This window comes from Sander lucioperca, chromosome 1 (assembly GCF_008315115.2).
Source record: "Sander lucioperca isolate FBNREF2018 chromosome 1, SLUC_FBN_1.2, whole genome shotgun sequence".
Lineage (NCBI taxonomy): Eukaryota > Metazoa > Chordata > Actinopteri > Perciformes > Percidae > Sander > Sander lucioperca.
This window is the reverse complement of record NC_050173.1, coordinates 8,416,229-8,442,791: the sequence shown is the minus strand read 5'-3', so window position 1 is coordinate 8,442,791 and position 26,563 is coordinate 8,416,229. Positions and strand designations below refer to the sequence as shown.

Below are 26,563 nucleotides of genomic sequence, written 5' to 3'. Positions count from 1 at the left end.
CTAACTTGACTAGGTTTCTAAACAAAGTTTTTACAAGAGCATGTGTGCACAGCATAAGCAAAGACCCAGGACAGAGAAGGCATTGCTGTGGCAGCAAAAACACAATTTTATGATGACCTGATTTCTCCTAATAACTTGGGTGTCTTGTGGGCACATACTCAATAATCGGTATATGAGAGGCACATAATAGATGATACTGTAATTATAGGACTCACGATGGGGCTTTAGCTCTTTTCATGTAAAACTTCCTCTTCTTTGTTGGCACTTACTACACTATTCAAACCAACTATTACGACTTGATGCTGCATTTGAAAGAGGGGGACATCAAAGGATTGACTTAATGCGGCTGTAAAAACCCAATCGAATAGAAATGAAGAAAAAAAAAGCTGACTGGTAACTACTCTAGTTCAGGCTTGCAAGTAGACTGAAAGACGGTGTTTTCGCAGAGCAAGTAGCAAGTCAGCAGAAAACTGTTCACCATGTAATAGCATACTAAGGTCTCTTTTCTGCATGTTCAAACAAGTTCCAGAGGTGTGTGCACACACACACACACACACACACACAACACACACACACACAAACGGATTGAATAGAACTGCATGCAAAATTCCTGACTGAACATAGGTCAGATGTGTTTTGCTGTTGAACAGTAGCACAAGTATGCAATGCAGATGTGTGCATCTGTAACTGCAGTGTGTAAAAGCACACCACTGCCAGGCAGTCCTAACTTACGCACGAGAAGACTTAAGACATCTGACCAATTGCTTTCTCAATAGATACTGTAGCAAAATCTTGTTCATCCCTGGGCTGGGTAAACTGGTATGTCATTGAGAGTAGACCAGTACAAGTCTTAAATTACAGTACAGGAAAAACAACATAGGATAGTAGTAATACATACTTTGGAGTTTAGACCTGAAGATAAAACAGGTCTGTCCCTTTCTAACAAGACATATTTACTAGTTCTGTGTGATCAATGAGGGGACACAGCAAACAGTTTACAAAAACAGAAAATGCTGAGTGTGCAACTTTAAGGAGTCTGTTCCTTATTTAAAAATTTTTTTTTTTATCCTGTTGACACTTGCTGAACAATGGCTAATTACAAGCAAAAGTACAAGTAAAATATTTGTATACTTTCGTTGTTTACTATTCTTATTCTCATTTTCACCTTATACTTACAATGCTTATATTTACATAGGCTAATAACATGTACTTGATGTTTGTGGAACTACGTCTGTGCCATAGAAAATTGTACCAAATTGTTGGTCACCAAAAAATTCTTGGTTGAAAACCCTTTCTGAGGACTCCTGAGTAAGAGTCTAAAAACAGAGAGGGAACATTTTGGCCTTGGAGGGATCTCAAAACGCAAGCAGAGATAAATGCTATAAAGTATTCCCCCTGTTTGAAGATCCTTTCTTGACTACTGCCACACAAAGAAAAAAAAGTCCTTCCCCTCTCTGTCAATTGCTTTAGCCGTTTCTCTCGCACTCTCGGTCTCATACACACAAGCATACTAAAGATAGTTCTAGCCATGGTTTATGAGGGCGATTACGTTAGCCTCAAGGTCTGCAGGCTGTGTGAGCAGCCAAACATCTGGGAAGCAGCTGGTAGTTAAAGCAAGGACTACGGCCTGGGCAATGCTGGCCTTTATTGTTCTGCAGTCCCTGACGTCTCCAAGTCCACTCGCCCTGTAATTAAACTACAATGCAAATGAGGGATGAGAAATGATATGGCTTCTTGGAGATAAAAAATACGCAGCTAGTCAAGACACCACATAGCCAATGGATAATTTGCATAGACTTAAAATGTGAAACGTGTAGCCTTTATGTTATCATAACATTCTTTGACGGAAAAAAACTCAGGGTTCTTTTCAACATGTAAAACTGCCAGAGTACTTACGGAGCAGACATCATGTTGTTTGATTTACACTACTGAGATCACGATGAAAGAGAGCAAGTGAGTGATAGGATGACAGGTCATCTTCACAAATCTAAAAAGGTTTACAGCCACCCATTCCCAGGATGCTTTGCGGGCGCGTTAAAGTCGCCTGATGTCACCCATAGGAATAAAGTGGAGTGCAGCGCGACAGAAGCGTCGCACGGCCAGGTGGATCTGCACTGTTAGTGTTGAGACTGAACCCAACACAGATACTCACAACCGTTGCTTCAAAGTTAACGATCTCTTGCCCTTTTGATTTATTGCGTAGAATGAAGTGCAAGGGATAAAAAGAATAAACCTTAAGAAAGTAAAAACACCACACAAAACAAAAATATTCTCCCAAAAGGCATATCAGATTTGTTTAAATGAAATGATTAAAGAGTTTTTAATAAGGATAATGTAGGCCAGCTTCATTACAATTAGACTTACTCACATTGGGCTGCAACATTGTTGTTAAGAGGGATTTCTGTTGCAAATTACATAGTTTGTGATTGTGACAGTGGTTGTTCCAGTCATACACATTTTTACCACATAAATGAACTGTGTGAACACATCACACATCACACACACACACACACACACACAATACTTTTCACCCTTCATGAGTCAGAATCAAACTCTGTTTGTGAAGCCCTGGAAGAGAGTGAACAAGCGTGCCCTGTTATGTTTAATTCCTCCACTTGCTCCCTGTTGTGTTTGGCAGGGTGGGCCTGGGACCAAGCCTGACTTACTTTTCCCCAGACACATTCACAGCATTCATTCATGTGTACTTCGGCTTCAGTGTAGGGATGAAAGGAAGGACTGAGAAAGAGGGGGGCAGAGATGGACACCTAGAGGCCAAGAGGTCATCGCGCTAATATTTTCCAATAAGTTAAGTTGTCTCTTTGTTGTGTCAACCATTTCATTGTTGACATGAACTGGCAGTTAAAGCTTTGACATGACACCATTAGACAAGGTCTCCATTGTTTTTCCAATGGTCTTAATAAATGAGGCATTACCTAGATTTTTGACCACAGTACCAAATGTAAAAAACGATTACATTTCAGCTTCAGATGCTCTAAAACATTCAGTTTGACTATAAACTCCTGTGTGGTTGTGTGTGTGTGTGTGTGTGTGTGTGTGTGTGTGTTAGAGTTTAGATTCTCTGCTCGAGCCCGAACTTGAAGGGTCGGGCCGATATTTTCCGTCGCTATCCTCGGGCCGGGCTGGGCCCTTGATCAAGCATTTGTGTTTTTTTAATCATTACTTTATTAGCCTAATTCGGTGGGGAGAAAGCTATGCCTCTCCAGCTTCTCTCGTAGCTCTGGATAGGCTACATGTCCTGCACTGACTTGAGTGGGAGGTAAACTGTGCTACATCGTGTCTCCCCCATCTGCAGCACTGTTGTCAGCCAGTGTGTCAGCATGCAGACCGTGGCGAAGGACAGTATTAATTAGGTGATCGAGACAAAAAAGTCTCCTATATGGTTCCAGGGCTTTGATTATGTTGCTGCCTTGATCTGTTACCCACACTATTCGGCTGAGGGAGCTAGGGTCAAGTTTTTTTTTACGTTTCTTCATTCAGATCCATTTGCGATCCATTCCATTAAAAAACAAACAGCGCATTTTACATGCTTTGTCCTTCTTGCATTATTCATTAAGATAATTCTAAACAGATTTCTGTAGTTCAAACAACTAGGAATTGTAGTTGAGAACGTCAGTTATATATATATATCACGTATTAAAAAATTGTCGGGTTTAAATCGGCTTGGGCTGATAATTACAGTTAATGTGTCGGGCCGAGCCGGGCTCGGACACAACGTGCACGGGCTCGGATAGGGTAGGGCTTGATTTTTTAGGCCCGATCTAAGCTCTAGTGTGTGTGTGTGGTGTGTGTGTGTGTGTGTGTGTGTGTGTGTGTGTGTGGTGTGTGGGTGTGTGGGGTTGTTGTGTTGTTGTTGTAGCCCCTTTAACACCTGGGGCCCGTTTCAGGAAGGAGGTTTAACAAACTCTGAGTCTAACGCTGATCTCTGAGTTGACAACCACAGTCCGCTAACTTCCTACCAATATAAGCCGCTCTGTTTTAGGCTACGAATCATGCATGCAGGCTGAAATTCAACCATGCCGTTTTATTGGGATAAAGCTATAAACAGAAGGAAACTCCCGTTACTTGCTAGGCTAATGGTAAACACTGCAGCTGTAACGTTAATGTGTACCTCAGTTGAGAACGGAGAAATGTCTTTGCCTTGAAGACATTTCTCCGTTCTCAACTGAGAATTTATCCGATACAAGACATTACACAGGTAGGCTACTCTCGCATATAGGCCTAATAGTCAACATGAATGGAAAGTTATTATGTGTCATGGAATATTGCGCTCCCCAACTCGCGAAAGGTCGGATTTGCTCCATCTTTTGATGAAAAGTTTTGTTTAGAAAACCTTGAATCCATGTAAGACACAATGTCATCAGACACAATCCATGTCATTAGAATCATTGAATCCATGTCATTAGACACAACGTGCACACATGTGCAGGACCATGTTTTTTTTGCGGTGATGACGGTGACATGCTCAGACCCGCGGTAGGCGTCACGTGACTGCGGTATTGCGGTAATGCGGTAACCGTCCCAGCCCTAATTGCTGCTAGAGTAAATGCTTAAGTTCCAATATAGTGTATTAATATCATATTTAATCATATATTATTTATAAGTATAATATTACTGGTTAAATGGTACTGAACCTATAATCTAGTTCATTTAGGTGCAATCCTGCGGGTGAAAAAGTACTAGGCCTACTAATCCGATTCTGAGGCTGCAGCGCCATCATTAACAGAATTATAATTCATAATCTTTTATTTCAAAGGGTTTACATCATTCACCTGCAATCCTGTGGAACTCCTTTTTAATGTCTCTTACTGGTTTGTGTCCAGGGAACACTACAAAAACGTTTAAAACACGTTTCAGAGCGAGTCACACTCTTCGGACGGTGCTTTGCTACAGTGGCTTTACTAATATGCTCCGCATCACCAATGTTGTAAAGAAAACTGCCGTTTGCAAAAACACGTAATGTGACACAAAGAATCTGCTGGGATGTAAGAGCATGTCCACGATGGGTGACGTTAGTGATATGAGGACGGATAAGGTTATGTAGGATACATAACTGATAGACTGACGTATGATTAACTCCCTGAATTATAGTCTGCCTAACACAGTTAATAAACCAACACTGTTTTTTTTATTCATGCAGATAACAAACTGTGCTAAAATGTGCCTGATACAGACTGAATGAATGAATGAGGAAATAAAAAGAGCGCTGTGTCAGAGGGAGGAGACTGAGAGAAACTCGAGGTTTATTGAAGAAAACCTGCTCACGACCAGGTTAGGTTCACAGACTCAGTTACCATAGTAACTGACTCTGAGGTTAAGTTACCTCTCTTTCTGAAACAGAAAACCCAGAGCTTCCCTCATCTCAGGGTTAACAAACTCAGAGTTTTCACTAAACCTGCTTTCTGAAACGGGCCCCAGATACAGTATGTTCAGCAGAATGGCTTCAGGGACAAGTGGTGGTGTTTTGGGAGAAACATGTACAGCCCTCTCTCACACTGATTTCTAAACAGCCTCTCGTGTCCCTCACAGTATTTTGTGCCAGAAAAAAAGATGCAGATTAGCTAGACAAAAGGTATGTGATGAAACATTAAAAACAAAGAAAATGCTGAACTTCTTGGAAACAGGGCTGCAACAATTAATGTGCACCCCTATTTTCAATCACTTCAATTTATTTATTGTTTTGTTCACACATCAAGCAGCCATACGCTGAATCTCCAAGTGCATTAAATTGCGTTGTTGTCCTTGTTATTAGCCGTATGTCTATTTCTGTGTATGTACTTTAAGAGCTCCAAAAAGCCAGAGTCAAATTCCCTGTATGTGTTCACACTAACTTGGCCATTAAAGCTGATTCTGAGAAACTGATACAGCACATTCTAAGTATGGAAAAAATATTTTAAAAAAAGGTTACACTGCTTAACACCAGAACATAAACATTTGCACAGGAAATATCCTGGTCCTGCAATATGTGGATGACTGCAATACTTACATTACTTGAGATCGATTGTCCCACTAATTAGACAGACATGATTATTTGGTGAGGAAAACCCAGCATTACTTATATTAATAATCATGGCCGGATTTCTATTTACATGTCAGTTACTTTCCCTACATTATATTTCATGATTTATACAAATGTACACTCTTAAGGGAGATCAACTTTCTAATGGTCAACTGCAAACACTTTTATACCACAGGCAGCTCACAGAGTCGACTCCACAGACTTGTAGGCGTGGATGGAACAAAAACACGCAAACCAAAGCAGCACGTTTATCCAGTGTGCACTAGTGATTCTAATCAGCGTTTTGTTTTGATGCCGTCTGCTTCTGTTCTGAGTCTTGGCGGTTGTCCAATGTGTTGCTAATCACATGGCCTTTGGAAGACGTGTTAGACTACTCAACGAGACCCTTCCTTCACACAGTTATCTTAGTTGCAGGGCGCTCAGCTAACAATCATGCGTAACGGTAGCGAGAACAGAAAATGTCAGCAGTTGATGAAGTTCAATTATCCACATTTTGCAAAAGGTGTGTGTGGTGTGAATGCGGTGTTGTCTTTGCTTTGAGTGAACACTGAAACTAGATTATAATCATTACAAGACACGTTATTTTCTGTCGAACAAAGGCATGAGACCACAAGCAACACCGACCAGCTGAATTAGTGCTTCTTCTATCACACACTTATCCTTATAAGCTTGATTATGCTAACACTGCTCAAACTCTTTTGTCTGTTTGTTTGACACAGCAGATGCAGCATCCATCTGTTCCTTCTCCGATCTCAAAGTATGTATCAAGAGACATTAGTTCAACACAGACGGCTCATTATCAAGGATTACAAATGATAAGAACGATTTACATTCAAACCTGAAAATAAATAACAGCAACTCGATAAATCCAGCCATGATGTACTCTGCTGCTTTTAGGGGCACTCTGCTCCCTGATGGTATCAAAACCTGCTGTCTCTCTCTGATCAAGGCCACTGTTAGGGCTATATTTTGTGTAAATTATACTTAGTTATGCTCTCAGTCTCAGTAGAACCCATTTTGTATAATGTGGAAACAACAAGGCCAGTGCAGCTGTCAAAATATAAGCTGGATAGCGGTGCTTTATGCTTCAAAGCAATGTGGGTGTGTTGATTTGCTGTGCTAAAAAAAAAAAAAGGCGTAAAAACTGGCAGCTAATCAAAAATGATAATAATGCTTTTTTTAATTAATTTTACAGCAGGCATACATAAACCTAATCATGAACAATACTATATACTATATTTTAAAAATCTAAAAGTATTGATTTTCTTAGGTGATAGATATGGTCAGGGAACTGGACTACAAATGATCTGATGATCCGAATGGAGGCCTGACAGTGGAGGCAAGGTCGAGTTAAACTAACAATCTTACGATCAGTAAGCTTGTGTGGGCTTACATACAGAAACATGCTGGCGAGAACATTACATCTCCATGGAAATGAGCCTGAATTTTTTTATCTTTGTGGTCTGATAATTTGCATATTTTATGGTTGTGGGTCCTTCTCGACAGTTTATGCAAGGCAGGACAGGAAGGAAGATCCTGGGGGAGATATGTCATGGTTACTTAAATAGGGGGGACGGGGACGGGGGCAGGCTAACACAGGCTGTGTATCCTCCCCCTCATCAGATTTAGCATTCAGGTATATTTGTGTTGATTCGCAAAACACAAAAAAAATGAGGCCCTCTCCATCTCCTAAAAGAGCTGAGGTAGCTAGATCCTTTCAGACTGCAGTAATCTTGTTCCCCATTTAGAGCTCGCCTACAAGCCTGATCTGTTAAGAATGAGGTCAGGGTTCAAGGGCAAAGGTGACTGATGCCCGCCTTAAAACCAATTTAGTGACCGGAAGATATTCTCTGACTACTTTGATAGTAAAGTTAATACAATAAAGTAAACATTTGTGATTTGATAAACCACAGAACAACAGCCTGTTTCACAGAGAACTACTGTTTCACTATGAGTTGATTGACTCATAGTCAGATAGAAAGTACAGTGATCAGCACAGGACAAAGTATGACAAGACTAGACTGGGAGCAAAGTGTAACTGAAGCATTCAAATATTATCTCAAAATGTCTGGCCAGTTTGTTCAGTGACCTTTATTGATTTATCTACTTTGTGAAGCTATGGCCACTGAACAGGAGCGTCTGTGTTGCACAGAGTGGGACCTGTTGCGTCGCGACACCCAAGAGACGCAGTGTTTTGTATAGTCTGAAGATTTCCCCTCTCTGATAAACAGGGCTGTACTTGAAACTTTTTTCCGTGTCCCAAAAATAAATTGGAGACGGCGACCCAGACCGGAGGGACCAGATGGACAGTTATCCACCTGCCATTATGCCTGGAGGAGTTCATTGTTGAACATTAAATGGTAGTAGCTTATACAGCCAATAATAGACTTTCAAATGCTGCAGTATTCGACTAAAGCACCACATGTAGAACTTAAATTGGCCACTCTACTCCAGCAGCATTAAGCCTGGAGCTAGCTGCGGACCTCCGCAAGATGAACACCTGAAGTGATAACTAAGCAACTCAAAGCATGTCTAGCTTCAGGAATCATACATGAACATACACATTCCCTTTCTCCCTTGAACATTATAACATGATGTAGAGAGCTCAAGGGGCGTGTTTCAGTTCAACTCTTATTGCCACGGGAATACCTTCCTTGTATCTAGAGGTCAGCATAATAGCAAAAATAGGACAAACTCTGCTGTTTAGAGACACACTTTCATTTTTCTCTTTCTAGCATTTGTCATGCTCATTCTACTGTGATACACTGCAGTTACAGGGCAGTTGATTCGGTAGTTTTCTATAACAGAAGGTTCCTGATCAAATTCTATTGTCAGTGAACGATTACTGAAGCATTTTCTACCCACTGACTGAAACTCTACATGCAACAAATCAGTGGTTAGAAAGTGATAAGAGAGGACATAACATTTACAAAAAGTAGAATGAAAACCAAACAGGTAAGACAGAGGAGAAAAATAGTGTGGAAGAGAACAAGAAGTGATTACAGGTGACAGTCGACCACATGTGGCCCAACAGCACATTAGTATTACAATTACACAGCCAAAGGATAGTGTTGTTGACTTTTCATGGCTTAATCATGACATAATGTTGAATTGCTATTGTTATGCACCATTTGAGGAGGATGGAGATAGCCAGTATATGTATCAGCACTTCATGTGGACTGGACAAGGATATAACAATGTCACACATTAATGTATACTAGTGTTTTGTAGTAATAGGACATGATACAAAACATGGGGCAAAGGGCGTCAATCAAACTGCACATGAGATGATATCAGTGGAGTGCTGTACTTACAGCCACAGCTATCATGGAGTCGTCTGGTTTCCATTCTGCCTTCTGGTAGAAGCCAAACTGGGCAGCCGCCTTTGCAGACTCGATATAGCTGACTATCAAAACACTGGGCTGTGGGTGGGGAAAAGGGATATGGGAAAGAAAATGAGCACTTTAAACATACTGCAAGTCACAGACTGCCACACATGATGACACAAAAACAACAGAACACATACTGTTACTGCCAAAATTTTCGAAAGATCAATATAAAATGTCTGGCCATTTCATCTGCAAATAACCTATATAAAGTTACATTTAAATAGGTTTGGGGTCTGAATGTAAGTGTCATTTATGACACAGGCTTAAAGTGCCCATATTATGAAAAAAACACTTTTTCTGGGATTTGAGGTGTTATTTTGTGTCTCTGGTTCTTCCACACGCATACAAACTTAGGGAAAAAAACATCCATGTTGTTTTGAGTGAGATACAGGTTTCTGAATGTATCCTGCCTTCAGTCTCCGGGTGAGCTGGTCAAAATCGACAGGGCCGTCTACGTCATCGGCAAAACATTTGGTGTGTGCTAACCACTTTAGCTAATACCACATCAGCTAGCTGTTTCTTCAACTTCGGTCAGTACAAGGCAGGATTAGCCAGGAGACTCCTTCTAAACGAGGGCACACTTCCAACTTTGCGTTAAATACCTGCAGACGAGGGACATCTAAGTAGTTCTATACAATTTCCATTGTAGATTAGGGTGAACTTGTGTGTGTTGTAGCAGTGTTTTGCCATTGAGAATGAGGTGGCTAACCGCTAGCAGCTTTAACTAGTAGCTAGTAGCCCAGTACCTAGCTACTGTGCATGTGCGACTCCCAACAAAGATGGGATAGAAGTGCGATGTCTCACTCTGTAGCTAAAACAGAGAGCTCAACACTCAGGGTGAAAAGAGGAGCTGCAGCAATGTGCAGTACAACAAAAATATGGTGTTTTTTGAAAATTAAACTATGTAAACCTATTCTGGTACAACCTTAAAATACAATTATGAACCTGAAAATGAGCATAATATGGGCGCTTTAATACTGTAATTGTCTTTAGGCTCTTAGTTAAATGTAATTTTAACTGAAACAAAAAAATGCAAATCAATACATTTTGGAGTGGTTTAATAATGAGACTGCTGGAGCAATCTAAAAGTAACCAAACACAAACACTGGACACAGCAACACACCACCATGGGTGAAAAAATTATCTATTCAGCTGAAATATATTTTAAATAATTAGAAAGCATGATAACATGTTTTAGTGCTCACTTGAAGTGATATCTGCATTTTGTCCACCAGTGTCCCCTTCCTGGTGTGGAAGGTGATTTGTTGACACGTATTTAAATTGCCTCAAATGTTGGTTCTTTGGCAAAGAAGCAATACAGATAAAAGTCTCTCCCGATTAATGGGATGACTGTGATACCTGACTGTTGCTAAACTGCTAACTGTTAACGTAAGGCTAATTTATTCTGAAAAATATAATTCAGCCCAGCAAACAAAAGCATGTTCGGTGGAGGCTACAGTTTCTACCATGCCGCACAGACAGAAAGATGAACAGGCGTACATAGAAAGACACTGCCTGAGGCAGTTGCCCTTAATTTGCCTCTACCCCTAAATGACTAGAGCTGATATTTATCTAGAACACAATACAATTGTCAACACCAGTTCATTCCAATCCCCTAATACAACAACACAGACATTGAGTATCAGGTTTACCTGAAGTCAAATAAGAATTATTGAGTGACATATTATTTGTAACTGTGTAACTGTTTAACAGATGTTAAAGAGGATCTCTGGTAACAAAGTTAGTTTCTGAACACCAGAAACCTCATCACCTGGCAAAGCCCTATTCTTGAATCATTGGCATCATTCAACAACCAGTGGAAAAAATCCTGCAAATAATCTATGGTTTATTAATGTTATAAACTTGTATAGTTTTACTTAATGCAATTTTAATAGCCCAGATTATTACTGAAGATGAATAATACTGAGTCCATCGCACTGTAATTGTGACGAAAAAACGGTTTTCCGACACGTTACAGTCTTTGACATTACAGGAAAAAGAGAACAGTAAACTGAATGGCTTTGGTTAGGTAACAAAAGCAGGGAAGGAGCTTGTGTAATTCCAGCTATGCAACATTAGATCTCGTACCCAGTAACCGTAATGAGAGAGCAGTAAGTATGTCGACCCGATAATGTCCCTTTCGTAGCATGAAATCTTAATAATGTCAAAGATACCTGCACTGGTGAAGCTTCCTCGTGGGAAACAGAAATAGAAACCTCTCTCCTCATTACTAATTGCAATAATATCAGATCACAATCAGAACAAACTCATTAGGTGTTCTGTAATTTCTAGTTAAAAGGAAAGATTACTGGGCGCCTGGGTGGCAGTTCAACATTTTGTTTTGCCTCCATACTCCAGTACACTGGATATAGAATTAAATAATGGCAATTAGGTAAAAAAAAAAAAATGTTCACCATTAATTTGAGGTTTGCACCTACTCTGTAGAAACTTGTAGAACCTGTCTTCTGTGCACAGATCATCTGCTAAAATCCTGTATTTCCTTTGTTGGCTGGCTTAATAAAAGCTAATGAAAAATGTTAAATAGCAACAAAAAAAGGTCTTCTGGAACAAATACTACACATACTCATTTAGATAAATGCATTTGTTTATGGATTACATATTTATTACAAACCATTCAACTCTTTTACTGCAGCTGGACTAATAGTTAACTGTATCAAAGTGTCTTAGCTTCTTTGGTCATTGCGCTCTACCTGAAAAACATTCACAATCCCTTCATTGTGTCAGTCCTGTCATTTGTCATCATTTTTACAACTGACCTTTTCAAATTTAAACCAATACTTGTTGACAGTTATTAAGTGTGTTTGGATCGGTCGCTGCAACAAAAATACATCAAACTTGTTCTGCATTAAATATAAAGGGCAAAGGAAATAATCAGGAAATACTCTTGCTTATTAATGTTAATGTCAAATAATCCATCAATAACTTTGGTTGTTGCACTTTTCAAGATATTGTTCAGGTTTGGAAAAGTCACTCACTGCATCACCCAAACCCTGCAGGCAGACAGGTGTGTTGCCCACTAACACACAGGTAGACCTGCCAACAGAAAAAAACTGAAGGACCTGAGTTTGCATGACAACATCTCAAAAAAACAACCCGTAGCCTATACATCATTTCAACTGAGCTAAAACTGAAATGGTTTGAAGGGTAGTAGTGGCTCAAGTGTATACGTATTTCTCCTTCATTGCTAATTCCCCATGCTCCACCACAATTACATGCAGTCAGCTTGTGTAACTGTAGTAATCCCATGGGAGCGGAGCATAAATAATTACATACGCGCAACCACACATGCACGCACAGTTGCTAATTTTTGCAGGCACCCAGAGCCAACTAGGAAGCTACTATTACATAACAGTGTGCTGCCATCAACAAACTCCATCTCTCTATTCCTAGACATGAGCCTGAGCTCCCACACAGCTGTGGCAGGGCGGCAGAACAGAACAACTACAAGGCTAAACTACTGTGCTACACGGATTAAGTGATAACGCCTCGACTTAACTAGTTGGGCTCAGGCTGCACCGGTTGAGGACTGACGGGATTAAAGAGAATAGACCAGGACCTGGTGGCAAAATGATGGCTGAAAACAACAGGGGCAAGCAAGCTGGGAGGGGAAATGGCCGTTTTACAATCACCTTGAGTCCCCAAATCAGCTGAGCAACATACTGAAGTGTTTATAAAAAGAAATATGTAGCAAAATATCTATATTGATAGATGCTATGATATGAAGCATGACAGACAGAAATATAATTTTCCTGACTTTTAGAATACATTTACATGTTAAAAAACATGTTTTATATTGATGGTATATCACAATTACCATACTCACACTATATCTAATTAAATATCATAATCTTGTTATTGTATTGATATAGGGTTAAACTTGTCATATGTGTTTGCTTTAAGAAATGTATTTAGAAAAGTAGAAAATATAATTCTCGAGAAAATTGTGTAAGCAAAACCCTCCACTACATCCCTATTGTAGACGTGGGCTAGATAGTGCACTGAAATTACATAATGGATAGAACAGATGTGAAAGGTGCATGTCAAGAGGAAGAAGTTGCTTCAATCGACATTCCTGACACAATCTATTTCCTGGACGCCTCATTGATACTCACGGGGTCAGGCAGGCAAAGTTCTTAAGAAAGAGGGGAAGAAAAACATGGTTACATCCTGTGTGGGCCTCAGGAAATACGGTGACCCTGATCCATTGTTGCCACACCTCAATAATATACAAGCTGTGTGGAACGCAGACTGCTATAAACAATGTGCTCAACTGCATGTTATCAAATGAAATAGTCCCCTCTCCTTCCATATCAGCATAGCAGAATCTGGTGTATTCAAAAAAATGAGGATGGGAGCGTAGTGTAAGTTTCCAGGGCTCACAGTAAAGGGACTTTTCTAGGGACTACATCAGATGCTGGTGCTGGCACTGGAAACAGTGTTGAATGGGAAATCACCAAAGATTTCATGAGCCATTCTGCATTCTAGGTACAGGAGTTTCCTGGTAACAAATGGAAATCCTATGTCGTGAGTTTAATATATCTTGGGTCTCTATGGTGAAAATAGGATCTCATCTGTGGAAGCTGCCACTGTCCCGCACATCTCCTTAATGTCCGACTTAAATATCAACTCACTGCTCACACCATAATTCTGTTCTGCTAGCATGGATCACAGGTTTATAAGCAAAGGGACCTAACATCACAGGTCCCTTGGCTCTAGACCAGCAACTTCCAGGGCCATATTGAGATCAATATATAGTATATAGTATAGTTTTGTTAGTGAGGGAACCTGTTTCAGCAGAAAACCTCTGTGAAGTAGTATCAGTTTAATTCATGACTTACATCCCACTGATAAAGGCCTTTGCTCATGATTACCTAAAAAATAAAAATAAAAAAAGCTATCCTCTTGTTGAAAAGATCATAATATAATACATAGAAAAAGAGAGCAAGTCCACAGATGGGGGACATTTAGAGAAAATAAAATCCACACAAGATGTTGAAAAAGCAGCTTTGTTGTCAAGTTAGTATGACATTTTGTTTCTGTATTATGCTGGTGAAAATAAAGGGATCAAATTATGTGCTGACATTAAACTCTGGCAGCCTAACAGATCTTGAATTAGTGTTGAGCTGCTGCCTGACAGTACCACAACATGTGGTCAGTGAGTACTTGTTTTGAACACGATTGAAAATCTCATGTTGATAATCACTTAAAACTTTGAACTTGAAGAGCTTTTTGAGGCAGGGTGATAAGAATAGAAAACGTCACTACAAGTACTGAATGTAGCCAAGAAACTCAACCAGTTTACACTTTCCACCCTGACTAACATAAAGCCTTCATCAGGTGAGAGGATGAAAAGCCACCAAGCCTTTGTCATGAATGAGGGAGTAACGTTAAATGGGAGGAACGACGCACATTCAGATATGCCTTTGTGGCACACGTATACGGATATACTCAAACTGTTATGATATGTAACAATGTCACCTGTCAGCTATGTAATAGGTATGTAGGTGACCCCGTTTGCCAACACATTCAGGTTAAAACCTCCAGCTCGCTCATCATCACTAATGAAATCATTGTTGATCTCAATGTTTATGAACTATCATTTTAATAAACATGAAGGACAGACAGCTAGATTGCTACGCAGTAGTTCAAACTGTTTGAAAATAAAATCACGGTGGTTGTAGCCGGAGAAGCAAGGATAATCGCGTATGTACTGCTCAAGTTAGCTAAAATGAAAGTAGCAGTCCACGCATTGTTTTTTTCGGGGCAGCTGATTCATGAGCATGACTGAACCGATGCTACTTCACTTACCCGACTAAACCAAATGCTGAGCTGTGTCTCTGACAGCACGGCAAAGTAAAACCTCTGGGAGCTGGGCTGGATGTGGAAGGGCTCCTCTTCACTCCTCAGCGGACAAAGCAGCCTCCGGGGCCAGCCGGTTAGAAAATACATGACGGCAAACTCACTCCGCCTCGACACTCCAAACAGTGTCGCAATGCCAGATCGTCGGTGCCCCGTATTCGCCCTAAAGTGTTTAATCCAAGCGAGTCATAGGCGCTGTTTCCGTAAAAATGAAAACTTTAAAAAAGGTACATGCAGTCCAGCGTTCGCCCTGGTCAGGTTATACATCCATGAATGCCGTACAGATAGCTTCCAGCAGCCGATGGAGCTAGCTACACAGCTAGCTAGCCCTCTGTTAGCATTCGCTTTCCAACTTGAAGCTAATGAGCTATCCAAGGAAACGACAGCCTAACCGAAAACAGAAGCAACCAGGACCGCAGCGACAGCACGCAGCACTAAACAGCTTGCTGCTGCTGACAAATGGGTCGATTCAGTTTCGCTCCCGCTGCCGTGTCAATTCTTACGGTGTCTGGACCAGCGGTGTTTAGTAAAGGTAAAGCATCCAGTTTTCACTCCTCTGTGCCTCACCGTCGCCATCTTTACAAGAGTCTGTGTGACTCCAAGCTGATTGGCCACGACGGAGACGTTTGTGTCTGTTGACATCTGACGTCGGCACTCCATTATCTGAAACCATGGTAGGTCACGTGGCTCGACGCTGACATCTGGTGGTGTAAAAATAAAACGATTTAATGGAATATCTTCAGAAATCATGCAGGGAAGAGATCCACTGTCACGTTACAGTATAATTTTGTCTCTCACCTCTAATCAATTTCAATCAATCAATCATCGTTTGTGTCAATTTTTGTAATGTGATTCATAATTCATGCATTCATACGTTTTAATCGTGTCAGACAAAACATGACTAAAATGGTGTGGCAAATCATCATGTTCTGGCTAAAAGGCTGGAATGATCAAAGCAAGCCCAAGATCGGAGAATTGAGCAGATATGAACTTGGTGATGTTTTCCTGTTTTCTATGGAGAAAAAAAACTTGTGTGAACACAGGAGGCGGTTTTCAACCATTGCTCTCATCCACGTCATGAAATAAAGGGAGTTAAAGACCTAAATTAACGATTCTGTACGGCTTATTGCACTGCTCCTATTGCTCAGGATGGGTTAAATGCATTCTTGTCCGTTATTGGCTGAACACTGGAACACGGTTTGTGTATGTTTGCATGGTCCGTAGACCGCGTTCTTTTACAGTGTGTTTAGGGGACCGGCAGCTCGCAGATAGTGAGGAGATGTTTGCTGTATGTGACAAAACATGTTGTAGCCTAAAAAACGCGTGACATCGCTTAGAGTACCTTTAACAGAGACGGTTTGTTATTAGGCTGTTTTAAAACTACTAACGTTAGGTAAAAAACATTCGGGCTCACTTCGGTAGGTGGCGGTATAATACGCATAGTTGTTTGCTAACTGCCAAACAGGAAGAAGAAGAAGAAGAAGAAGACGGCGCAAAAGCAAAAGCAGAAGCAGAAGCATGGCTGCTGACATGAGATTACCAACTATTCAAAAGCCAGTGTCGCTGTCAGTTTCTGCTTTGGGCCGAAAAGATTTGGTCGTCCCCGGCGATGTTATCACTTCAGACACCGGCTTCATGAGGTAGGCGTTTGGTCGGTGCACTGGTGGTGTGATCGGCTGCTGTGTATCGTGGCCAGTGCCACACCATGTTTTCATGGAAGGGAATCAACTAAAAGTAGCTTGATGATGTTGGGATCACTTGGGAAAATGTAGTGTTACCATAAGGTAGATTTAATGTGACCATCATCATCAGTGTCATCATTATGCAGACTGCACTAGATTAAAGTTATCTTTCAAAAGGGGGCGAGTTTAAGCTGGTTGTACTCTCTGACCATAATAATATTGACCCTTTTATGAAAGATTTAGACCTTATGCCTACCCAGCTTGTCTAGTCTGCCATCAACAGTGATCCGTGTAAATCCAACCCTTTCTGGCTGACAAACAATATGTAGTGTAAGTAAAATTGTGATAGGGACTCTAAACAGGAACGACATAACGAACATTGTGTCACTGTGTGAGCACTATCTGGTGCTCATAGTAAACCCAGCTTTTTCTTTAGCACATCCTTTGTGGGCTATATTACTCATTATCATCACAATACACCATTTATCCACAGGGGTCATGGTACCTATGTGGATGAAGACAAGCTGACGGCTTCAGTTGCTGGAGAGGTGCAGAGAGTAGACAAGCTGATCTGTGTCAGACCACTTAAGACCAGGTAAGGTATTCAATTAAGACTCATACATTTACGGTCAAAAAGTCAAGTGTGTATTAGTTGTACTGGATTGTCATGTACGTTTTATGTACTGCAGCTTTTGCAGAAATTATGTAGATTAAATTTAGAGGTATGTTATTTAATTGCAGGTTCAACGGTGAGGTTGGAGATGTGGTGGTTGGCAGAATCACAGAGGTAAGGCACTGGCACCACATCTCTTCTGATGTCTGACATTTTAAATGTATCCTTAAAATATATGGCTACGACAAGCTGTTGTCATTTTGGCTGGTGAGACATTTATCAATATGTGTGTTTATTTTGTAATACGTATAGGTTCAACAGAAACGGTGGAAAGTGGAGACCAACTCACGGCTGGACTCTGTCCTCCTGTTGTCCTCTGTCAATCTGCCTGGAGGAGAGCTGGTGAGATGCTAGAAAACATGATTCTCTGGGAAAAGTGTTCTGTGTATTACACTGTTAGTTGATCTAGCATTGTCCTAAAGGATGGGGAAATGGATTTAGGACAGGGAAGTTTGCTAAAGGCCAAGGTTTATTTATTGCTTATCTTTTATTTGATTTTCTCTTTTAGAGGAGACGATCAGCAGAAGATGAGCTCACCATGAGAGAATACCTTCAGGAGGGCGATCTCATCAGTGTAACTTACAGTTTATTATTATCTTTCATCGGCTGCTCCATTTTATTATTCTCCATTATAATGTTCTTCTTGCTCTTTTCCTGTGCTTTTAGGCCGAGGTGCAGTCTGTGTTCTCTGATGGAGCCCTTTCCCTGCACACCCGTAGTTTAAAGTATGGAAAAGTAAGTTATGTCAGTGTACACAATTACACAGCACAGCTGTGATGAAACCCCCAAAAAATGTTTCAGTTTGCTCTGGGACTCACTGTTTGTGGTTCAGTCAAACAAATCTGGGTGTAAACAAAGGGCCAGGGCATAGTTGTGGGTGGACAGTGCTATCACAGATGTGGCGGGCAAAATTTGGAATTCCCAAAATATGCACATTTCGTGGATGTAACCACTTCTGTGTATCTCTCATTTTTAACAATGTAATTAGTGCAGCAACAAAATGGTTGAATTCTGGAATAATAAAATAAGTAGATCTGTACATTTAAAGCAAGGCTTAAAAGCAGTGCAATTCATAATTTCTACACAGTTTATCACCGATAGAATACCATAGTGATTTTGCTCCGTAATAAGCTAGTAATACTTTACTTTCCTAATTTGACCTAATATCTTGTTTCTATTTTATCTGGCTATCAGTTGGGGCAAGGAGTGCTGGTGCAGCTTTCTCCTTCCCTGATCAAGAGGCAGAAAACACATTTCCACAACCTGCCATGTGGTGCATCAATCATCCTCGGGAATAACGGCTTTGTGTGGTTATATCCCACACCTGAACAACAGGATGAAGAGGCTGGGGGCTTCTATACCAGCCTGGAGGTGGGAACAGAAAAGTACTTCATATTAAAAAGTTAACAGTTAACCAGGTTTTGTTTAGATACTCTTACAGTACAATTTCTGAGTAATCTGCAGGAAGGAGACTTTTTTTTTTTTTTTTTTTAATGAAATCGATTTCCATGTATATATTTAACTTATTGGTTTGTGCATCTCTTGTCTCTGCCCTTTCAGCCTGTTGGTCTGTCAGATCGAGAAGTGATTTCACGGCTGAGAAACTGCCTACTGGCTTTGGCTGCACATAAGGTCCTTTTGTATGACACCAGTGTTCTCTATTGCTACGAATCCTCAGTTCAACACCAGGTAGGAAGCAATCAGATACAATATGATGCACTATAATATGGGACTGTTTTTAATTACACCTGCTGTCTCTCAAATGTAAAGCAATGAAAAGATACTGCCTACACAATTGGACTTTTTCTGTGATTTATTGTGACATCTGGTGGCCATAAAGGAAAACTACAGCAAGCGTTGATAGCAGTTCTTAACTTTGACTCTGCTGTTCTTAAACAGTGTGGACCAGACATGGTTGATTTCATTGCTCTTTTGGGCGGGGAACTGATGACTTAATCACTAATGCTTCTCATAAATATTGTGCTTATATAAAAACAGCATCTTAGCAATTATGCTATCACCGTATTGTTGTTGAAGCATCTACGTGGCACATACTACATGGACAATACTTAATTTCGGTTAATTGTTGAAGTAGACATTAGTTTGCAAAGTTTTCTCTCTTGCTAATAACCCTGGCTAACCAAGCCCAACCCAGTTGTTTTAGGTTTTTTTTTTTTTAGCAGTCTCCTCTTAAGCTGCAAATTAATAGTACACCGAAGTAGACATTATTGCCAAAGATTTCTTTTATGGTTTGCCATAAAAAACAAAATATGTTTACTATTAATGCTTAGATCTCGAAGAAATTACTCCATTCAAAAATGTGAGAATGAATGTGGATTATGTATAATTCTGCTGGTTCTTCTAAGTGGGATTTTTTTCTTATATTTAGTTAATAAAGCCTTTGTTATGTAAATATTGTCTAACAGGATCCATATGTTTGTTTTTTTCAATGTAATTGATTTATAATTCTCCGCTTTATGCTGTCTCTGTAGGTCAAGGACATCTTGAAACCAGAAGTGATGGAGGAGATTGTAATGTTGACGCAACAGAAGCTGTTAGAACAGGAAGGTTAAAGAGCAGAAATCCTAACTGTGACCCTATCACAAAACCCAGATCACATCCAGCAGTTATGTCAGGGACTGACCATCTATCCGAGGATCAAACTTGCCTTTTTTCAAAGAACCATTCTTATTGAGATAGTCCTGTTGTACAGTTGAACAGCTCCAAGTGTATTTTATGTAACACAGCTGATGATTATTATTTGACTGCTTATGGAAATTATGGGTATTTTCTCCTAGTTCTGCAGCATTCAGAAATCACAAAACAGCTGTTCTTATGTTTTACAGAGGTATAGTGGAACACTTTTGATAATGTTTGAAAAATCTGTTGTTGCAATACATTTTCTATAAATATCAATACTTCTCAGTCTTTTGTTGAATAGGAAGGAAAAATGTCTAGAAATTTAAGTCTTTATAAGGGGTTTTAGTTAATGTATGCAATATTTTCCTGTTAGCAATAACGGTACCAAGATGTATACAGCAAATCTTTAAAATGTTTATTTTTTAATTAAGACAGTCAGTATTGACTTATCACTATTAAATGGTAGATTAACTAAGATGGTATGGTGAAAGTGGTGACGCTAACCAGGGCACAACTGTTTATTTTTATATATATATATATATATATATATATATATGAATTATATTGGTTTATCAGTATCAGTGTACAAACCTCAGTGAAAAACATTCACAGTACTTTACAGTGTCATAATTTTTGTTTTTGTTTTTACAACATGCTGCATGTACTGTACAGGAGGAACAGAAATGGAGCTGTTGTTCCTGTAAAACATAATATCATCTAATTTTATAAGTGAAAAGGTTTGAAAAGCAGGTGTTGGTAGGTTTTCTTTAACTTATTTTCTCTGAGTATGCCCTCTCAGTGGAATTGGAAGTGCTCTGTCCTGCTGCACTTCCAGCATAATAAAACCTCTGCTCTGGTCCCTGGCCTGTACTAGCCCACGCACGCACGCGACGTCAGACGTAACCCCACCCACATATTTCTGTAAAGTATGGCGGCACCAGCGACACAAGTACTCCTCGGCCAAAGTTTATTGCTCAGATTTTCACGTGAGAGCGATGAATAAGTACGCAAACCGAGCGGACAGTAACGAAGAGCTCGGCGACCGTAAACAGAGGGAAGGGCTCGCAGAAAGAGTCGTCGGTCTCTGGCCGGTACAGTTTCCTCGATTTCTCTTCACCTCCTTGATTGAAGTGCCTTTAGTCCGGGTACCACAGGGGAAGAAACACCGCAAGACGGGAAGAGTGGACACGGAAGTTTGAAACAAACTCTTGCTTTGAAAAGATCAATTGCAAAGCATTTCATTGTGGTGACCAGATTCTTTTTTTGAGACATTTGAATGCACTTGTCCGACATTTATGACCAGCGTATTAAAAGGGACACAGCAAGAACCAACTGTAGAGTGCTCGATGTGCATTTAAGGGTCTGGCGCTGCATACCACCAGCTAACGTTAGTTAGCCTCCATGGCTACCTTTAACATTAGCTTGAGGTCGCCAGCTAACCAACAATATAAATGTTTCTATGTAAGTTTCTGTTTACTTGTCTTTACTTCATACGTTTTTAACTACAGTGCACGTTTGGGATATGTGACAGAAGTGTGTCATTTTCACTTTAGTGCTCATTGCTGATGATTTGATGTTTTGGACATTGCTGTTGTGTAAAAAAAAAAAAAAAAAAAAAGAGTTGCACAGGGACGGCCTTATGAATAACAATAATGAATGCTCTGGTGCAGTTCAGTGATCTTATAGTTTTACAATTGTGTATGTCCTCGATGTTTTGATGATTATTTTTGTATCAAGCACTTTGTTGTTGTCGCCCGTCAACGCTAAATTTCCTGATCGTCATCTGTGTTGTCTGTAGTATACTGAGGTTTACCAATGTTAGCTTGTCATTTAAAGAGTTTGATTGGCATTAGAAAGAGGTAATTTAGTGGGCGTACATCCTAGATATAACATAGTCAAATGGGGTTGTTTACAGAAGGAAGTACAGGTAATGTAGGTGTACTGACAACATAGTTGAAGTAGGACAGTTACAAATCAAACGAGCATACTTTTAGTTCAGTTAAGCATATAGTGAGTTATTTGACACGGAAACTAATAATAAAAAAAAAAAAAATGCTTGGATTAGTTGCAATGGTTATTTCAAATCTAGGATGCACATGTTTAATTAGTCTCACTATTGTGAGGGTATTGGTTGCAGTATAAATTCAAGCCAGGATCATTTGTTCAATTTGTGAGGTGTTTTGATGCAGTTTTTCTGTTTGAAACAATCATATCGCTCTTAATAAAATCATCAGTGATTCTTGATTTGTTTTTTCCCCCCTTTAGATTACTTTGAAATGCCTTTCTTTGACCTCTGAAGCACCCAGGATCTATTTATACATGATAAACAGAGACATACTGGAGAAATACGGATCTGCATAGGTGACCTGCATCACCCATACTACAGGAGAGGACAGACTGAGCCAGGGAAAGGGGTTCCTGTCTTCTCCCGACCCCCTCCCTGCCTGTTGGCCAACTGTTGGACGGTGAGCAACTGAGTCCGGCTTGGAGAGTCCCGGCTGCGGCCTGGCACCCTGCCCTTATGGGGCAGCAGCCGGGGAAGTTTGTAGGGGACCAGAGGAGACCTAGTCTGCCGGCCTTCATCAAGGGTGGAAAGAGAGAGTCGTCACGCCATGGGATCCATCCCTGTAACGTTTTTGCTGTGCATGGTAAGAGCAAATATTTCTGTTAAGGTCACTTGTCACTGACAGTAAATTTGTTTGTCAAACTGTAATCAGTTTGCTTAGTGTACGTTTTATTCGCTGTTGTGAAAAGGCAAGAAACCAATACACAGAAGATGTAAAGATGCATAATTAGAAATCCAATGAATTGTGATCGGCTGTCTGTCACTTGACCACTACAAAGTGTGATTCGTTTTGTAATGCTACACAACATCTCATGACTTACTGCTGCTAGCAAGGCGGTCTTTAATCAAGATTTTGTGCGGATCACTGCAACCGCTATGGTGTTGTATTGGCTCACTTAGTGTCTCTGGCATAGTAAACTAAACAAATGAGTTACTCTCAATGTGATGGCGCACTGAGGGTTATACAGTGTTCTCTACAGAACATCAACTGTCATGTTGTTTGAATGACTTACTAGTTTCTGGTACTAGGTAAAAGTTACTAAACACCAAATCTATACCTGTTATTTTAAAAAGCATGCTGTTAAAAATTCCAGTTGCTTTTGATTGATATTTGCTGATGTTAGAGTAAATGTTAACAGAACTAACCTTTGTATTGTATTTTGTCCGTTGACTTTTGATTACACTTAACCGTTTCATCTGGGAGTTTGTTTACAGCCGTGTTGACAGTAACACCTGATATGATGTAATTATCTTAACATTTCTTTAATTTCGTGTATGTTTTTTTCAAACATTTAGCAATTCATAATTTATAAGAGAGACACCATGCTCTTGAATATTAAAAAAAGTAAGTTTAAAAAGGATTTCGTTTTGTATATACAAGAATTTTGGCATTATTTTGAATAAAATGTAAGCTGATGAGTATTTTTTTTTTTTTTAAAACACCATTATAAAATACCAAACATGGTATTGTTGAGCCTTGAGATATTCCTTAGGGGTGTAAAGGGATAGTTCTTTTGACGTCAGAAACATTCATCATTAAAGAAACCCTCCACATCTATGATGTAAAGGAGGTATTGTAATGTGGCAGTGCTCAACAGTGCCTCCTCCTGTGTTTGTACAGGCTGGTGTGTAGTAGGGGTGGAACGGTACACTGAAGTCACGGTTTGGTTCATACCTCGGTTCAGACATCACAGTTCGGTTCGGTACAATGGAGGGAAAAGCATAACAAAAATGCAGAAGGCAATTTTTTTTTATTGTGCATGTCTCAGGCTGTACCACCTAGTGTCATCCAGTCTCTCCCCTGAGCTAGCTGCAACAGCCTGAAGCGTATAAAGTAAGATGTAAACTGTAAACAATAAGTAGGCTACCCCACATCATCTCCAGACTCCATCTGGAACTTGTAAACAAAATAAGACAATCAGCTAGTAGTGTGATATGGGAGACAAGCGCTGCTCTCATATGTGAATGCACAGAGCAGGGGTGTTAAAAAAGCAGCTTCGGTTACACAGAGCAGTTGGTGAATTGTAGCGTTAGCTTCACACGCTAACAGCGGAGCTAGCAGCAAACAGCGAAGCTAACGGCGGAGCAAACAGCGAAGCAAATGGACCTGGAAGCCATTTGTGGTCGAGGCGAGAAGGGATACAGCTACAGTACATCCGTGTTTGGTTGTATATGGAAGGGACTAGTTTGCTTCGTGTGGACTCACTGGACCGACTCGACATGTAGGCGGAGCTCGGGAGCTTCAGAGCTAAGCATGGCTACAGATTAGGTGTCCCTAAGAAACGCGTATGTAACAGTAGTTCCACATTACATTCATTCATTTGCACGCAAGTTTTATTTATTTTTATACCGTGTATTCTCCGGGTAAATTCATGTACCGAACCGAGACGCCCATACCATTTCGGTTCAATACGAATACATGTACCGTTTCACCCTTAGTGTGTACTACAAAGTGCTATGAGATATTCTGCATGTGGCAATGAACATACAGGTTGTGTCCGGAATTCAGGCTGCAACTAACAATTATTTGCGTTATCGATTAATTTGCAGATTGTTTTCTTTAAAAACTCCTGTTATCTTTTTTTTATCATAGAATAGTGAAAGCCATAAGAAGTTCCCAGACCCCCAAAGGACATCTTCAGATTATTTATTCGTCCAACCAACAGCCCAAAATGAAAATATATCCCGTTTACCATCATATAAGACACAGGAATGCATTGAGAAAAGTACCATACAATTGATTTTAGAGAGCAAACTACCATCATACATCGCACAAACAGGGAATGTTTAGGTGGCTGCCAGATAAAAGAATACTGATGGGGTCCAATTGGTCGGTTAGGACAGAAGACAAACATTTCTCTCATTTAACGTGGTTTATTATAGATGGAATAATAATAGAACTTGTATACACATGGTATACAAAGATTCTTTCAGTTTGAGAGGCCACAGTCAGCGGGTGCTGTTACTCTGTCGAGTAACAGCACCCGATCGAGAGGAATTTAATGTACTTCCAACCAGTCTTCTACCCCCTCCCCTTCTAATATCAGCTCTGTGTGTGAAGACATGCATTACTTTATGTGTATATGTTATCAGTCCAAGGCTCTCCATCCCCTTGTGAACTCTTCCTAGTTAGATATATCTTAACCTAATCAACCGGCAGTTTGACCCCCTGACTTCTCTACACACACTTCAGTCTTTTCTAACTGAAGTCAAGATCCGGTACATACATGCAATTATATTTAATGAGAGTCATTTTAACTAATTGATTATTTGATAATTATACACAATTTCTCACATGACCACACTCAGAGCAGTTGTTTCACAACTGATGTAACCTGTCAATACCATCTCATCATGTGTTAACAGTAAGGATAATGATCTAAGCAAGCATACACACATATTGCACAGAGCACCATTGGTTATTTACTCAAGCATACTCACACACAATTGACATGAGCACAGTTACACTTTTTCCTTACATACACCCATATTTCCTAAAACATGTAACTTCTTACTTAGTAATGTAATTTTCATATTAAGGCACTTTAGCATGTTCATTTTAATTATTTCCTCACAATACCTGAAATTGTTAATGATTTCGAACACAGCCATAGTAGCCACAGATACACCTGAAACAGGGCCCTACCTGAATGAGCGGATCACGCCCATGCTACACTCCTCAGGGCATCTCTATTCCCTCTGGGGAAGGCTAGCATGATGCTAGCACAGAGCCTCACCATGCTTTTCAAAGCAATGACCCAGTATCCACTATATCACACTTGAGATAGATAAATAGTCTTAACTGGTGATGGCAATTGTGTATCTTTTTATCCATGGCCATATAAAGCAGTGTGTCTGTTTTTTGGTTTACTTTCCTCATTAGAGACTTTTGTTCTGTCTAATGCCGATGAAATGACATTTTCTAAAGCAAGCATGGCAGTGCACAGAAAGCAGACGGTTGTAGCTTCAATCATAATCATCACCAGTTACTTCACTTCTTGTTTTTATAGTCGACGGTTTGTTATTTACTAGTTTTGGCTTATAAAAGTGCCTTCAGGGTGGTTTACGTCTTCATTTATTGCCCAGAATAGCACAACACAATATAACCAAGGTACAGGGAGGTTTGTTCTCTACCATAAATTAAAAAAAAAAAATGTTTGATATGTCTTTTAAATGCCTCAGCCACGACGCTTAGTG

General features: G+C 40.1%; 3 protein-coding genes across 5 annotated transcripts in view; 2 read left to right on the top strand and 1 right to left on the bottom strand.

The window, feature by feature from the left end:
• Positions 1-15,909, bottom strand: part of ric1 (RIC1 homolog, RAB6A GEF complex partner 1) — a 40,606-nt gene extending 24,697 nt beyond the window's left edge. For both annotated transcript variants that reach the window (XM_031277679.2, XM_031277680.2), the window contains exons 1-2: positions 15,256-15,909; positions 9,352-9,459 (exon numbers count right to left, since the gene is read on the bottom strand). In XM_031277679.2, coding sequence (XP_031133539.1) covers positions 9,352-9,459; positions 15,256-15,396 — 249 coding nt within the window. In that variant the 5' untranslated portion in view covers positions 15,397-15,909. The remainder of the gene's footprint in view (positions 1-9,351; positions 9,460-15,255) is intronic.
• An 845-nt stretch (positions 15,910-16,754) lies between these two features.
• Positions 16,755-20,579, top strand: exosc2 (exosome component 2). The gene is made up of 9 exons (XM_031278128.2): positions 16,755-16,946; positions 17,482-17,583; positions 17,730-17,775; positions 17,914-18,003; positions 18,170-18,235; positions 18,328-18,396; positions 18,856-19,032; positions 19,222-19,350; positions 20,154-20,579. Exons 1-9 carry the CDS (start codon positions 16,825-16,827, stop codon positions 20,232-20,234), a joined length of 882 nt encoding a protein of 293 aa, XP_031133988.1. The 5' UTR covers positions 16,755-16,824; the 3' UTR covers positions 20,235-20,579.
• Positions 20,580-20,873: 294 nt separating this feature from the next.
• The window catches only part of abl1 (c-abl oncogene 1, non-receptor tyrosine kinase), a 37,828-nt gene continuing 32,138 nt past the window's right edge, over positions 20,874-26,563 (top strand). For both annotated transcript variants that reach the window (XM_031278125.2, XM_031278124.2), the window contains exons 1-2: positions 20,874-21,762; positions 22,567-22,949. In XM_031278125.2, coding sequence (XP_031133985.1) covers positions 22,823-22,949 — 127 coding nt within the window. In that variant the 5' untranslated portion in view covers positions 20,874-21,762; positions 22,567-22,822. The remainder of the gene's footprint in view (positions 21,763-22,566; positions 22,950-26,563) is intronic.

Coding starts and splice junctions, on each gene's coding strand:
- exosc2 (XM_031278128.2), top strand. CDS start 16,825: ATGGCTGCTGACATGAGATTACCAACTATTCAAAAGCCAGTGTCGCTG. Junction 18,236..18,327: donor AGGAGGGCGATCTCATCAGT/GTAACTTACAGT, acceptor CTGTGCTTTTAG/GCCGAGGTGCAGTCTGTGTT. Junction 19,351..20,153: donor AATCCTCAGTTCAACACCAG/GTAGGAAGCAAT, acceptor CTGTCTCTGTAG/GTCAAGGACATCTTGAAACC.